The sequence below is a fragment of the Limulus polyphemus genome, unplaced genomic scaffold (genome assembly GCF_000517525.1).
Source record: "Limulus polyphemus unplaced genomic scaffold, Limulus_polyphemus-2.1.2 Scaffold1, whole genome shotgun sequence".
Classification (NCBI taxonomy): Eukaryota; Metazoa; Arthropoda; class Merostomata; order Xiphosura; family Limulidae; genus Limulus; species Limulus polyphemus.
This window is the reverse complement of record NW_013665611.1, coordinates 4,061,084-4,077,415: the sequence shown is the minus strand read 5'-3', so window position 1 is coordinate 4,077,415 and position 16,332 is coordinate 4,061,084. Positions and strand designations below refer to the sequence as shown.

General features: G+C 32.9%; 1 protein-coding gene across 1 annotated transcript in view; it reads left to right on the top strand.

Annotated features, from left to right (window-relative positions):
* LOC106461899 overlaps positions 1–13,655 on the top strand; it is a 47,916-nt gene extending 34,261 nt beyond the window's left edge. The window contains exons 13-21 of the mRNA XM_022392835.1: positions 848–1,081; positions 3,860–4,043; positions 4,222–4,355; positions 5,004–5,156; positions 6,595–6,621; positions 8,225–8,357; positions 8,742–8,897; positions 10,578–10,663; positions 12,913–13,655. Coding sequence (XP_022248543.1) covers positions 848–1,081; positions 3,860–4,043; positions 4,222–4,355; positions 5,004–5,156; positions 6,595–6,621; positions 8,225–8,357; positions 8,742–8,897; positions 10,578–10,663; positions 12,913–13,140 — 1,335 coding nt within the window. The 3' untranslated portion in view covers positions 13,141–13,655. The remainder of the gene's footprint in view (positions 1–847; positions 1,082–3,859; positions 4,044–4,221; positions 4,356–5,003; positions 5,157–6,594; positions 6,622–8,224; positions 8,358–8,741; positions 8,898–10,577; positions 10,664–12,912) is intronic.
* The last annotated feature ends 2,677 nt before the right edge of the window (positions 13,656–16,332 follow it).

Here is a 16,332-nt window from a genome sequence, read left to right as displayed (position 1 = left end):
AGTGCTATATATATATATATATATATATAGCACTAATGACACTGTGAGTTTATAAAGTAAAAGCGTGTACACGTTAGAGTCTCATAAATAATTATCAGGATAACAATATCGCAAAAATTAAACTGACGAATGTACACAAAATTATACGAAGTAAATGATTAGGATATAGGTTACGCTCAAACACCATTTACTAGATTTATGCAAGACATATGGCTACTAATAGTATGACTGATTAGTTGGCGTTTAACAGTTAAATATTTAATATCTGCAACCTGAACCTTTTAGCTAAGTTGGTAAAACACTCACCTGGTGTTAGAATCGAAGCCTAGAAAATAATAATCAAACTTACAATTACTATGACCTTTAGATAAGACTCTAGAACAGGGGTTGTTTGTGAGAAAGGAAGAATATGGAACTTTCAATATTTTTGTTTGTTTGTTTTCTTTTAGTGCTTTGCTAGCAAGCACTAAAAGGTTAGCCCTGTAGCTCAGTTGGTAGAGCACTCTCGAATCGGAAGAGAAGAAGTAATAAAGAATTTAAATTACCACAACCTGAAAACCAAATGGTGGAACTATATTTTCAGTGGTAGTAACACGTGTAATATTCGAACAGCATAACACGTAAAGCTAATTATACAATAGATCTTTGGAATTACATTTAAGTTTAAGTTTCAAAGCATATTATATGTTTCTTCCTCTAATGTTTTGGTACAGTGCATTTCGTCTTTGGAAAAAATATTTAAAGCAGAAAAATAGCTATGGGAAAAAGTTTCAGTGCATGATATGTTATATGAAATATTATATATATATATATGTTAATGTTCAGGATATTTCCATGTTAAATTTAGGAAGGAGAGTTTATCTGGGACGAATACGTTCAAGGGATCATTTTAGGATGTTTCTTTTTCGGCTACATTCCATTAAATTTTGTTGGAGGTATACTTATCAAGAAATACGGTGCGAAAATGTCATTTGGATTAGGAATACTTATATCATCTGTGTTAACCGTACTGTCCCCTCCAGCAATAAAACTTCATGCTGGTGTTTATATCATTATGAGAATAATAGAAGGCGCAAGCCAGGTAAGGATCATATTGCTTAAGTTTATTAATTTCAAAAATTAATCAATTTTAAGATTACTTGTCTTATCTTCATAAACAATTTTATTGACCATAACAATCCAAAAATCATTTGATATGAACAAGCTCATGATATTTTAATGTCATCTGAATAAATATAACAACAAAAGGCCAGTGGTACAGCGGTATGCCTGTGGACTTACAACGTTAGAAACCGGTTTCGATACCCGTGGTGAGCAGAGCACGGATAGCCTATTGTGCAGCTCTGTGCTTAATTACAAACAATTAAACAAACAACAAAAGCTAAAATAAGAGCGACATAGAAATACCTTCAACACATTCTGTGTCCTGGCTCTAAATCCTTAAGGTATTAAAACATTAAGTTTAAAATGTTAATTATTTCTGCTTTTTACGTAAATTCAAACGAGCTGGTTATTTACTTCTAATAACTGGGATGCAAATTCACCTTCCGCTACTGTTTATTTTTCAATAGTATTTTGGGTTATTTCTTGAAATAGCTCAAAGAGATGATTTCGGATTCGCTTTTCAAAACAGTCATTACTACAGTTTTTTAAATCGTATTATATTTCAATGAGTTTGATGTTCTGCTGGTTTCAGAATTTAAAGCAATTTTTTCACATTATGATTTTAGGCTTCTACTAAAGTGCTTAATTATGTAGCAGAAACGACATAAAATCTGACACTCCCAAAACTTTTTCGGACAAAAAATTATTCTACATTGTTTCTTTTCTTCGCGCAAAACTACACAATGGGTTATCTGCGCTCTGTCCGCTGCGGGGAATCTAACCCCCGACTTTAGCTTTGTAAGTCCGTCAACTTACTGTTAACCGATAAGGAACTAATTTGAATTGATATAGAGCTTATATCAGCTTCTCCGATCATATTACCTCCATACATATGTGCCTTTTGTCGGTGAGTTAGCGATAAGTTGACACATGTGGTATAATTTCCTTTCGTTTGGAGAGAAAGTGCTGTCGATTGAAACGTATAGTCCTATGTATTATTGACACAATGCTCTTAAATAACCACTTCTTAAGTTGCCCAGTATTGACACAATGATTTTTAAATAATCACTTTTTAAGAAGTCAAATATTTGCATAATGGTATAACCTCTTCCTACGATGCTATTCCTTGTATTTTGTGAAATTAAAAGTCATGGTTCGCGTCCATTTGCCGCAAAATCTCACTCCACACTTTGGGGTCATGGGTTCATTATGAGAATGACGGTCAAATCCCATTATTTGATTACAGTAGCCCAAGAGTTAACGGTGGGTGCTTTTGAATAGTTGCTTTCTTTGTAGGCTATCAGTTTAAAATTGAAGATAGCTTGCGCCTCGTTATTCAAGTATGGACGATACAGCTTGTTAGGCCAATATATCTGTGTGTTTAGGGGGAATACAATGTTTTTGTTTGAATTTTTGTTTCTGATATATGCTCAAAGCTACAAAAGGGGTATCTCTTGGGAAACCAGAAATTGTAAAAACTTTCTAAATAAATGAATGAAAGAACGAAAGGACAGGAGTGTGAAATCTGACATATAATAGGAATCTGGTTTTTCACAGTCAACATAACGTGGCGTTCTTGCCGTTCAAACCTATAATTATCAATGGAATCCATATGGCTCCAGTGTATTTTTAAACACATTTCTCCAGACTAGTTATGCACCAAATTGCTTGTGGACCCATGACTTTGTTTGTTACAGGATCCTTAAGAAAACGAGTCACAAGATATGGTCAACAAAAATACCATTAATATTGCAATTAATTCCACTAACAACTGTTAAGATTTCATAGGCATTTTACATAGGAAATCGGATATTTCACCCAGTTTAATTTTTATCACTTTTTTACACTAGCCGTTGTGACAGGCAAAACACAAATTACTCAATGTGATGCAACAGGGAACCCATAAATAGTGAACAGTCGATAATTTAAGGATTAATAATTATACCAATTGCATAATTATAAACGTATATTACATGTCATTATAATAAGAATAATTTCACATAGGCTTACTATTTCGTTGCAAGTTAACCAATCTTAGTTAAAATGTTGCTTTATTTATTGAAAAATACATGTAATTTCTTTTGGTTGAGCTATTAAGGTCCTAACATTTTGTGAAGATGTTCTGAAACAATTTTTTTTTTTTTTACATTTTTCACAGAATTTCGCCAAACGTTAATTACAAAACTGTTATGGCAATATGTATATATTTATGGTCAGATGAAAATATAGTGATTTCGCGCAATTTTGACAATGTATGCTTCTGCAAAGTCAGAAATTTAGGATTTTTTGGTTAACTGGTTTTTAAAAAATGCTTAAATTGTAGCTTCCCTTTCCTTCCGCCAGAGAAACAGTGCTATGATTCTTAAAGGCTCCGAGCAATATCGTGGCAAGATATAATGAGTGTATAAAAATGGCTTCTGATACACGGTGAAATTTTTGTGAATAGTCAAATGAAGAAATATTTAGTTTTGGGCTGATTTCAGCTGTTCTGAATGAGAACATGTGTAACAAAAACCATTTTAGTGTTAATGTGAAATGTTAAATCTACTTTTTATTGTTAAGCACGAAGCTACACAATTCTCTATCCACCACTGTTATCGAACCCCGATTTTTAGTGTTATTAGCCTTCAGACTTACAGCTGAACCACTGGGGAGCATTAAATATACACACATATATATATATACACATAAGATTTGTGCGTATTTTTATTGAAATAAATGCATGTATTCACATGAGATGGTATGTTGTCCCCAGGGGGTAATAAACCCAGCTATGCAGGTTTTATTGGCCAGATGGATTCCAAAATCTCAGTTTGGTTTAGTAACTGCCTTCGTCCTCAATGGTGCTCAGATCGGTACCGTCGTAGCGATGCCTTTGACTGGTGTGTTATGCAATTCAGATTTTCTCGGCGGATGGTCGGCTGCCTTCTATGTGTTTGGTAAGTTATGATTGAGAGGATCGTCATTTCCATACAAACCTTTCGTAATCACTCGCATTGTAAACATGCCACAAAAACTAACTCTAAAAGCTCAATCTTATGGTCTTTTTTATAACATAATAATATTTTACAAGACTTCAATAACACTTTAACCTTGTACTGTTTTCTCATTTGTCAGGTTTCATCGGTTGCGTATGGTGCATATTCTGGTTTTTTCTTGTCTATGATTCTCCCTTGGATCATCCGCGCATCTCTAAACAGGAACTGATGGAGATCCAGGAAGAAACGGGAATTCAGGATTACAAACATATAGTATATATATATATATTTTAGTTCAGTGAACTGCTAAAATAGTTTTTTAACATTTTAGCTCGTAACATGTGTCTCGTAAACGTAAAAGAAAATAGAAAATACTGTGTAGTATTATTAAAAATATTAAGAAATTCTCGGCCCTTTATTTAGTTATTTTTCCTGGCATTTTGCATCATAAAAATAATAATTTTTTTCTTTTTGTACATAAAAAAACTACTTTATTCCTTCGTAGCTGCCTACAGAATATGCCTAACTTATATTTATAATACATTTGCTTGATAAAACACCTAATTAAGTAGAGCAGGCATGGCATAATGGTTAGCGTGCTCGGACTGTGAATCCTAGGGTTCATGGTTCACGATCCTTAGTTTGAGGCCGTAAATGCATTGTAAGACTAACGGTCAAATCCTACTATTCGGTTATTCTGAGAGTTGGTGGTGGGCGCAGTTGACTGCCTTCCCTCTAGTTTATCAGTTCAAAATTAGGAACGGCTATATGGAGATAGTCATTTATGTAGCCTTGCGTAAAAATCCTGGAAAATAAACAACTTGAGTAAGAAGTCATCACAATATGAACTTGAATTAACAGGAAATATATTAGTTTTTCTTTTATACCAATATAATGATTTGATGTATCTATCACACTCAGGAAAACAAACCAATCCCATGGCGGCAGATCCTCACTTCTGTTCCTGTCTGGGCATTTGTGCTAGCATTCTTTGGAACTGACTGGGGATTTTATACAGTATCAATCGACTTACCAACATACTTAAAGAACATTTTGCATTTTGACATGACACAAGTGAGCCTTCATATTTCTATATTGTTATATTTCTGAGGTAGTAGTAGAAGCTAGATATGACCTATTTAATTGTTAGTCCATTTTGTTCAAACGTTTCGAAAAAATATTTATTACAATATATCTACATTTCATTCCAGATTATTTTACGAATTAATTTATTATAAACATGTATCTTATTTTTATAATGATTGTAAAGTGCAGATTTAAATAATTATAACGAACAAAAAAAATTGCTTAATCTGAAGGATTATTTGTTTGTTTGTTTTGAAGTTAAGCACAAAGCTATACAATGGGCTATCAGTGACAGTTCAACGATGTAAGATTAACATATTGACAAGTCTAAGGACTGTTTTACTTGTTCCTGAGCACAAAACTATATAATGAGTTACCTATACATTGCACACCGCGGGTGTCGAAACTCGGATTTTCGCGCTATAAACGTTCAACTTTACCTCTGAGCTGCCGGATGATTGACTATAACATAAAGTGCTATTAAAGAAATCAAACCAGTTGGATACACAGCGTTATGTCTGCAAACTTATACCGCTAGAAACCGGGATTCGATACCCACGGTGGGCAGAGCACAGATAGCCTTTGTGCTTAACTACAAACAAACAAAATCAAAGGAAAAATATCATTATGAGAGTCCTATGGGTTAAAAAACTATTATAATCGCGATGAAGATAGTTTTATTAAACCAGCTCAAAGTTTCTTCAGTAAAATTAAAACGGAAACAAGAAGTAAGCATTGTCAGGATTGGTAACTTATATAATCACTTAATTAGTAACTATTTTTATAGCAAGATACTAAATACTAACTAGTTATAAAATATCAGCAATTAGACTTAACTGATTATATAGGCTACCAATCATGACAATGACTGATATTCAGTCGCCACAGCCGTGGTGCAAGTACTTAACAACTAACTAACTATAATGGGAACGAGGCTGACAAAGAAATTACAAATAATAATAATATATATAATAAGACTTGCTAGCAACTCCGCCCCTTAAAAACCAACCCCCTAAAAAAATACTGCAACAATAACTTCCGTTGTTGGGGCCCTATGCTCCAGTGGGAGTCTACAGGGATTATTATTATTTATAATAAGACTTAAACGCCATACTTTGATTGGATTGGGAGCGGGAGCTTGAAGTGTAAGATCAGATACGTTTTGAAGGGAAGGTTGTAAAACTGTACAGTGGGGGGGGGGGCATGTTATAATAAAGAAGTGGTCAAATTTCTACTGGGGAAAACATAAGAAATATTTTTTTGTTGAAAATTATATTGACGGGATAGAAACACCAAGTAAGCGACTTTGAGTTGTGAAATGGACAAGTATAACGGATATTTTATCCAACACTGCTTAAAACTAAGAGTATTCAAGATATTCTTGAGTCTAATTTAGAATATCCAAGTTGTTTTTTGTTTGTTTTAGAATAAAGACATATCTAAGTTGTCTACTGTATCCACTGCAAGGGATCGAACCCCGTATTTTAGCGTTGTAATTCCGTAAGCTTACCGCTTTCCCACCGAGGGACATTCAAGTTGGATTTAAACACAAGGAAGAAGCTTAACTGCTTTAGAAGAGCAAGAAATTGAAACCTATCGACATAATTAAAGTAATGATTAGAAAAACTTTGGTTATTGCAAATATTTCTCTGTTTCGAGTGGTCTTGGTTTACGATGTCCACATATCGGTATTTTAGTGATTTTTTTTTTCAGTCTAACTGAATTTCTGACATGATATTCCTAATACAGTGTTGCTTTTTGTTTTTTCGTGATTACTTTCAGTCAGATAACTTCCAAGAGTATTTCTAGTCTTGACTCTCATGAATGGAATGTTTGGAAAGTTTTTGTTTTTCTCTCTTCTGACTTACATTATGGACATTGGACAGGATGTTTTTGGATTGGATAATATTTTATATTGGATGGGTACGAGGAAGAGAAGACTGGAGGAACACCGAGTGAAAGTTTGCAAATAAAAATGTCGTCTGAAATATCTACTTTCGTAATCGTATCAGTCAATCATTTCTATATGTTTTTAGAGCTGCAAATTATTTAGAAATAATTAATAATAATAAAAGCTAAACTAAGCTATATGCTATAAAAGTTTCGTTTCTTTTTTCGCAGTTTGAATTTGGCAAAGTCTAAAAAGTTTTCAAAAATCAAGAATTTTCTTGTGGATAATTCCATTGGTTGTATAAAAAAACATAAAATAACAACAGAACAGATGAATGAAAATATCTTATATATATATATATCGCAAGTTGTTGTGAGTATTTGATAAAGAAACTTTTGTGGACACCTCAAAGATCAAGTTTCAATGGCTGTTGGATCTATTATCGGGATTTAGATCTTGGCGATCTGTAAGGGTCAGTTTCTAGTTTGACCTCTTCCTCACTCCAGAATTGTTATTATTCATTGAACTTTTTGTTTGGTAAGCTGGTTTGGATTTCATTTGGTTTACTGTTACTGCTTTCCTTTTAGGGCCATGTCCGTTTATTTTGTATCAATATGTATTATTTAATACGGTTGTTGTAGATGTATAGTTGAGGTTTCAATGTATAATCAATCGGACAAATGGTTCAAGTTTGGCAGACATTTCATTTTCCTGTGTGGTACCGACTACAAACAACAGTGACGTTTATTGCCGTGCATAGCACGTCCATAAGGCCAATGAAATAAATACTGCGCAAGGCATGGTTATACTACTATTCAGTTCATACATCATTTCCGTTTATACCGTTATGTTGGAGTGAAAACAACTTGCTCACACCGACTATTTAACATGTATTTTAATATGTATGACTATTTAACATGTATTTTAATATGTACGACTATTTAACAAGTATTTTGTAAGTACAAAAACTGCTTTTTTTCTATAAAAAAAAGAAAGGTCATGTTGATGCATTATGTCATTAATTCTGGAACTGAACTTCTTTAGGTTTACTAATGTCTAGCAAATGTTACTTGTTTTAGAAATGTAACTTCATAAGATGTACATTGTGTTTTCATTCTCAACTTGAAACACCAATAATTAGCTTTGCTAACTTTGATTTTAACAGAATGGTTTGTTATCTGCCCTGCCTCACCTCTTTCAGACTGTGGTTAGTTGCTTAGCAGGTGTTTTGGTTGACTTTATTTATCAGAAAAAGTGGTTTACGATTAGCGTGTTGAGAAAGATAGCCAACTCTATAGGTAGGTGTAAGGGCCATATGGAGACATTTTTACTCTAATTCTTTACTCCTAATATTATGACTAATTTGAGGTTTTTGTAAAATAGCATAGTTTTAGAGCATTTAATGAACACATTACACAATACACATTATGGAGAATTAAATGCAATATAAAATAAGATAGAACTTTGTGGAATTATCTAAAACATTAAAAGAGTTAATTATACAAATTACATAAACTTTGGGCAGTATTTAAAGATATTTCGTTAAATTGTTGGCATTAAACAATAAATAGTAATTAAGGTCTGATTACCTGTTTTATGATTTTATACAACTTAAAATTTATATGTTGCATTCATTACTGTGTTACCTTAACACACATTTTCAAGTCTTGTCTCATCTCTAGGTTTCTACATTCCTGCTTTGTGCTTGATAATAGTAACCCAGGCTAACTGTAAGTACAGTCTAATCATTATTATGTTGACTTTGAGCATGAGTTTCAATGGTTTCGCATATTCTGGATATTTAATTGTGGGTCTTGACATGGCACCAAATTATGCCGGTAAGTTTTTTAAAATACTAAGAAACATTTTCTTAGTCTTAGCTATTTTGTTGTTATTTTTGTAATGTAGGCAGAAGATTACAGTGGCAAATGTAATATTGAAGTTCAGTCTTGAAATGCATCATTGAATTAAGAATATGACTAAAGCCCATAGCTGTACGAGGCGGGTGGCTGTGAAGGCGGCATCCCCCTTTCCCTAGCTTGCAATACACAAACCATTCGGGCAAATTTCCAGTTTTCATTCGGGCAAAATTAGAAGAAAATATGGTGATTCAGGCAATTTCAACCTTCATTCTGGTAGCAAAAATTTCTTACTCGTAGCCTCATTCAGGCGAAAATTATACAACCCCCCTTGAAAAATTCCCCGTACGCTTCTGCTGAAGCCTTTGTTATATTCGGACTATATGATTGATTGCTACATTGTAGTTTCGTAAGAACAATTATCCATCATAGTAAAAGATTTATAGTTATGGAGTGTGCGATTCCAACAACGTTCAGGTGGACACGGTTTTATTCATCTTCTAAAACAATCAAAATACCTAAACCGTGTCATGAAAACGTTCCCTCACTATTATACCATCTCCAGCATTTTCCTGTCTGGATAACATAAGCAGGGTCAAATGTATTATGTTCTATTATTCAAGTTTTAATTTAGTGTAAGTACAAAAAAGGATGAAGCGTTATACACCAGACTACATAATACATATTAATCCATAATTTGCTTTTTGACATTCAATGAAGTCATACTTTTTCATCATTTTTTCAATTTAAAGTACACATATTGGGGATTTCCAACTGCCATATAACAGTTTTACACACACACACATACACACATATACATATATCGCATGGAACGATGAATCTTCATTACTGTTGCAGAAATCGGTCTGGTGTCTGTTGCACTTTAACAGTCTGTCCAATCAGATTTTTCCTCGGTCAGTCACAAACAGTTGGTGGCCACGTGTTTTCCTTACAGCAGACGTTTTATTTTTCAATTGACACTGTTGATAAACTCTAACGTATGTATTTGAACAGCTGATCAACATGATAATCTGTGATAATTCTCATGGTCGGCAGCCACCTGTATTCATGTTCGTTTGAAAGCCAGACAGATCTTTGCTCTTTCCCATTGTCATTTATGCTAATCATGATATGACTAAATTCCCGTATTTATAGGACTCAAGCAATTACGTAACATGTCTCATGATTAATATATTTTTAATACGCAAATAAACGGATGTGACCGAGCTGGAGAAGTCCAAGTAAAGTAGCCAAGCACAATTTAAATTTTCCAATTGTTCCATTGGATAAGATCAATAGTGACGTTATTTGGAACGAACATGAATTTCCTCATTTAGAAAAAAGACATTTCATATTAAAATATATTAAACTATCTCTAAAATATATATCCATACCACAGTCACAACTCTCGCTGTTAGGAACAGTTAACATTTCAAAACACAAAGAACAACCAATAAGAATGTTCTTTAGAAAAAAAAAAACACATCAATGTATTAAAGAAATATAATAAAATAAGCATGTTATTCAAAGTGAATTTGCCATCTTGCATTATAGCAAGTTCAATGTCGGCTATGTCCCAGAAATTCATACTTTTCGTTTCTTTTCTGGTTCTACCTGTATCTATTTTTTTATCTCATTTCTTTATTTCTTCTTCTTCAGGAGTTCTTATGGGCCTTGGGAACGGAATAGGAAATTTGAATGGATTCATTGTTCCTTACGTTGTTGGTATTCTTACTCAGGGACAGGTAAGGCAAGTTTAGTTCACAAGGTGTTAAGATAAATATTAAAGATAATTTAATTCAATATGTAAATAGTTACCTATTTAAAATATATTAGAGGAAACAGGTAAGGCAAAGTTAGTTCACAAGGTGTTAAGATAAATATTAAAGATAATTTAATTCAATATGTAAATAGTTACCTATTGAAAATATATTAGAGGAAACAGGTAAGGCAAAGTTAGTTCACAAGGTGTTAAGATAAATATTAAAGATAATTTAATTCAATATGTAAATAGTTACCTAATTAAAATATATTACAGGAAACAGGTAAGGCAAAGTTAGTTCAAAAGGTGTTAAGATAAATATTAAAGATAATTTAATTCAATATGTAAATAGTTACCTATTTAAAATATATTAGAGGAAAACTTGCCTTACGTTGTTGTATTCTTACTCAGGGACAGGTAAGGCAAAGTTAGTTCACAAGGTGTTAAGATAAATATTAAAGATAATTTAATTCAATATGTAAATAGTTACTTATTTAAAATATATTAGAGGAAAACTCGCAGGTCTTACAAATATCACGGGGACATACAACTATAAAAATATCTCAAACATACCTTTTTTTTCTGCCAAATTTTGATACGTTAGTCTTTTTTACTTGCTTATCCTTGAATTTGTGTATAAGAACTAATATATATGTATATACACAAACACGTTTATTTCACGTTTTCACGACTTTGATTAACATGCTGTTGTGTTGTTACATTCGATTCAGGAAGAGCATTTTGGTTCATCTTCAGGTTAATTTTAACTTATATTAATTTTTGTCTGCAGTTGTATATGTAAAATTTTAGCATGCGCTCACCAGATTCTAATATTAACAGATATCTCACTAACTCTGAGAAATGCAAACGTCCTGGATGCTTTTATATCAAAGTTGCATTACAGAAATAATGTTCCTAAACGAACCGAACGAAAAGTTCTTACTACAACAGTATCACAAAGTGAATATTAGTCCTAACTACAAACTGTAAAACTGCTTTTTATTGCTGATTGGTTGTGACAAATCATGTATCGTTAAATAATTCTTTTATCTATTGTGAGATTTAATAATTCTACGTTATTTATAATACACATTATTACATGCCTTTAAGTCGTGGGGGCATTATAATGTGACGGTCAATCACACTCAACGTTGGTAAAAGAGTAGCCCAAGAGTTAGCGATGGGTGGTGTTTATTAGCTACCTTCCCTCTTGTCTATCACTACTAAATTAAGGACGGCTAGTGCAGATAGCATGGTTACACCGGTGGGACAGCGGTAGAATTTATAACGCTAAAATCCGGGGTTCGATTCCCCGCGGTGGACACAGCAGATAACCTTCAAGTAGCTTTGCACGAAATTCAAAAACAACACTATATGGTCAGTTAAAAAAGAACTTACAGTCCTCATAAATATCAATTGCAGCACTTGTGGCTGACGTGTTTTTTTATTGTTGCTGTTTGCTCCTACTGTAAACGAAGTACTTATTGTGTCTTGTTTATATTGCATGTTGTTAAGTATTTTCTTTATTAAATCCTGTATTAGTTGAGACACATGTATCTCATTAACGGTCACCATGGTTCTGTTTACTCTAATAGCCAATACTCCATTTGTATATTGAGTAGGTAATATAAATATATTAGCTGTTTCAAATATCACTTCCGCTGTTCAGATGGTTGCGTTCAGGAAACTGATGTATAAAGTATTGTAAAACTCGGTGTGTGACCATATAGAAGACAATGCAAACACAGCGCTCGAATTGAGAGAAACGGGTGGAAACTCTGTTCCTTTTGTTAACAGAAAAACAAAATCGCCCCCTGGTTTATAGAAATACAATTATATGTATTTAATCCTGAGAGCATGTATCTGTGAGATTTCAAGAGTAATGTGAATCGTGTGGTGTGTTATGATGCTGTCCCGGTCACACTACCTGGTACCTATGGGTATAAAGGTCATTGCCCAAAATCTCATTCAAGTGTATTTGAACAAGTCCCTGCAATGTAACCATTGACTTCCGCATGGGCACGATAGGCTACACATCGAACTTCACAACTTTGTGCCCATCGGTTTCTGAACACTTTCATCTGATATCGGAGGTAACGTTTGAAACACTAGGGATTGTTAAGTTATATTTTCATTCACTTCTTACTTGAACATAGCATTTTTTTTTATATTTCTGTTGGATGTTCGTATATAACTCAAGACGAATGTTCCTTTTTTTGTGCTTTTCTACAGCAAACACTGCAACAGTGGAAGAAAGTTTTTTACATTGGAGCAACAGCTTATCTAGTCTTTGGAACAACATTTGTTATTTTTGGTTCAGCTGAGTTACAACCTTGGAATGATATACAATACTCCAACAGCGAAGATTCACTTGTGACATCTTCTATACCACCAGACTCTTTAGAAAAAGTTCAATTTAAGTCAGAAACTGTAGTAGAAAAAGCTTCTGGTTTTAAGTAGGTCATATCTTCTGACGATGTCGAATTACAACGTCCAGTTTAGCTCATTACCTAATGATGTTTAAATCTAGTTTCTGTATTAATGGATTTTATGTAGTAGAATTGTAAGAGTTGAAAAACATTTCCTTCCTGAAAGAGACATACGATGTGTGGTTCTCAGTAATAATGTCTAATTGATGACACATCCTAACTATTTTAACTGTAAGTTAAAGGACTTTTCCTTGCTGAAAGAAACATACGATGTGTGGTTCTCAGTAATAATGTCTAATTGATGACACATCCTTACTATTTTAACTGTAAGTTAAAGGACTTTTCCTTCCTGAAAGAAACATACGATGTGTGGTTCTCAGTAATAATGTCTAATTGATGACACATCCTTATTATTGTAATGGTATTCTTGTTACCTGAATGTCTGTGTATAGTGTAGAATCAACTCAGTTTCTCAAAATTAAGAAACACGAGCTTTAGAAAGAGATGGGTGTTATTCTTATAGCGCTATTTGTCGTCATTAAACATATTTATAATTAAAATCACGATAAAATTCTTCTTGGACGCATGTGTAAGCTCATTAATAAATACAATTAAAAACTACCTTGTTTTTTTTTTTGGTTTATACAAAAATCATTTTTATTTAAGACTTGATCAACAGTCTCAACTACACCCTATATGTTTCGACGCTTCAACACGTCATCTTCAAGAGTGTAAATCACGAGAACAATCCACCGTTTATACTTCTGTTCAATCATGTTACATCTTAATCTACATGTTTGTTACAGAATATCACACCATCTAGTTACATTATCTCCCATTAATCCTTTAATCCATTAATTCTTGTTTAATACATTATTTGATTATCCCTAATGAATCACGAATATTTCTAGTACTGTCACTTTTGGGTTGAGTTTATAGTCCCCCCCCCCTCCACCCCCCATTGTATCGTATGTTTTGTTGTACCAACATGTTCGGGTAATGGCGAAGTCTTTTCTTATTTATAACATTTCTCTTATGATCATTTATTCAATATTTTAGGTTCCTTTTAGCCTGGCCTATGAAAAGGTTTCCATATTCATAAAGTGTTTTGTAAATTCCTGTTTATATTATCGTTAATTTTATTTCAGAATTGACTAAACGGTAAAAAAATGTTTTTTTTAATATATTAAAAACTCTGCAAGATAACTAGGTATATGGAACAAAATCGTCCTTTCTTTTTTGTGTCCTCGTCAAATTACTATTATCACAAGTCTGTTTAATAATTATTTTAACTGCTATCTGGGTAAAAACTTCTATTAACTGCTATATGTTTCAACAATCGTGTAACACATTGACAAAAAATATCACCTGGAGCAGTTATATTATTTCATAATCTAATTCTTGTTTAGAACACATAAAAAAGATATCACGTAAAAAGGTGATATTTATGATATTTTTCAGCTTTTGTATTACACGATTGTTGATGTGGTGGCGTGATCACAGAGTTATGTTTATGATAAATTGTAGTCTCTAACGTTCGTCCTATTCTTGTAAGTAATACGTTTAAAGAAGGTAAACTATATTTTCATCTGCCTTATATGTAAATTTAAAGAAGCCTCTAAACTATTTACGTAATTAGCAAAGTTTGTTGGTTTTTACCATTATCGCCATAACACAAAGATGTTATTAATACATCGAATAAAAATTTCTGATGTCAAATTCAACTAAGATAGAGCTTCACTTTCAACTGTTTGAAGTTAAGCACAAAGCACAATGTGATATCTGTGCTCTGCCCACCACGGGTATCGAAACCCGGTTTCCAGCGTTGTAAGTCCGCAGACATACCGCTGTGTCACTGGGGGGCTTCACTTTCAAATTCATTCCTACATATAAAATCATACAATAACAGTGGTGACAGAGGAGATCCAACAGCAAATCCTCTTTTCTATTATTAACCTGAAACTAAGGATTTTTACACATTTTAACCCCATTAATGATATATAGAATTTTTAGTGGTGAAATTTTATTTTCTGTTAACTTTTTTTCTAAACAGTCAATGGGATTTTAATTTGATTGGGACTTCGGTAAATAAAGAGACTACATCAAATGAAATAATTTAATAATTTTCCTTTTATGTTATTAATTAATTTTTTCTACTAATTTTATACAATTTTGACTGTACCTTATATGTTGACGTACCTAAGTCAGATACTTTTGGTCTGAAGATATAATTGGTTTTGTGAACCTTGGGATCAATCCCAAATAATTTTTTTTATTGTGTAAATCACAAAAGGTTGCTGTTTTTAATTGTACTTATTTATTATTCGACACAAATGGTTATAAGTGCACTTAATGAATTGCTGTCTCGCGTTATAACCCGGATTGACCATAACACCTTGAACAATTAGGAATCCTCTCATTACGAATCAGGGGAGATCGCCGACGTTATTATCCTTTACTTAAAACCAGTACAGAGATAACTCAACAGATTATGTTCACGCTATAACCCGGATTGACCATAACACCTTAAATAATTAGGAATCTTCTCATTACGAATTAGGGGAGATCGCCGACGTTATCATTTTTTACTTAAAACCAGTACAGAGATAACTCAACAGATTATGTTCACTTCCAAATCCTTTGGCAATGTTTTGTTTCGAGAAAGAATAAAGAACATATTCAATTGAAAGACACAATGGCTTTCAAACATTACCTATATCGAAATTTGTTTTATAAGTGTTTCTATTGTACTACTCCCTACAAACGTATATCTACTGTGTACAGTATATTTTTTTAATGTATTAAAAATAAATAGAAAAAAATTCGAATTTGTGTAATGATTCAAGGTGGTTAATAAATCTGTATGTACCCTATATTCCAGTTTCCGTTGGTTTTAAAGAACGCTTTTTATAGTGCAACAGTTAAACACAGGTAAAGAGGACACGGTATGTCATCAGTACACAGCTTGACTGCTAAAAGTTTTAGCATATGAGGTCTCTCATTTAATCATTATTACATTATATTATTATCAATTGTATCTAATTTTGCTTTCACGATGACAGTCAATTACTGATCACTTCTAGAGAATTTAACATTCGTCGTCGTTACTGCCAAAAAATTACAGATGTAAAAGTTATTTTTTCTTCGTATACATTATGCTTGTTTGTTTGTAATTAAGCACAAAGCTACACAATGGGCTATCTGTGCTCTGCCCACCACGGGT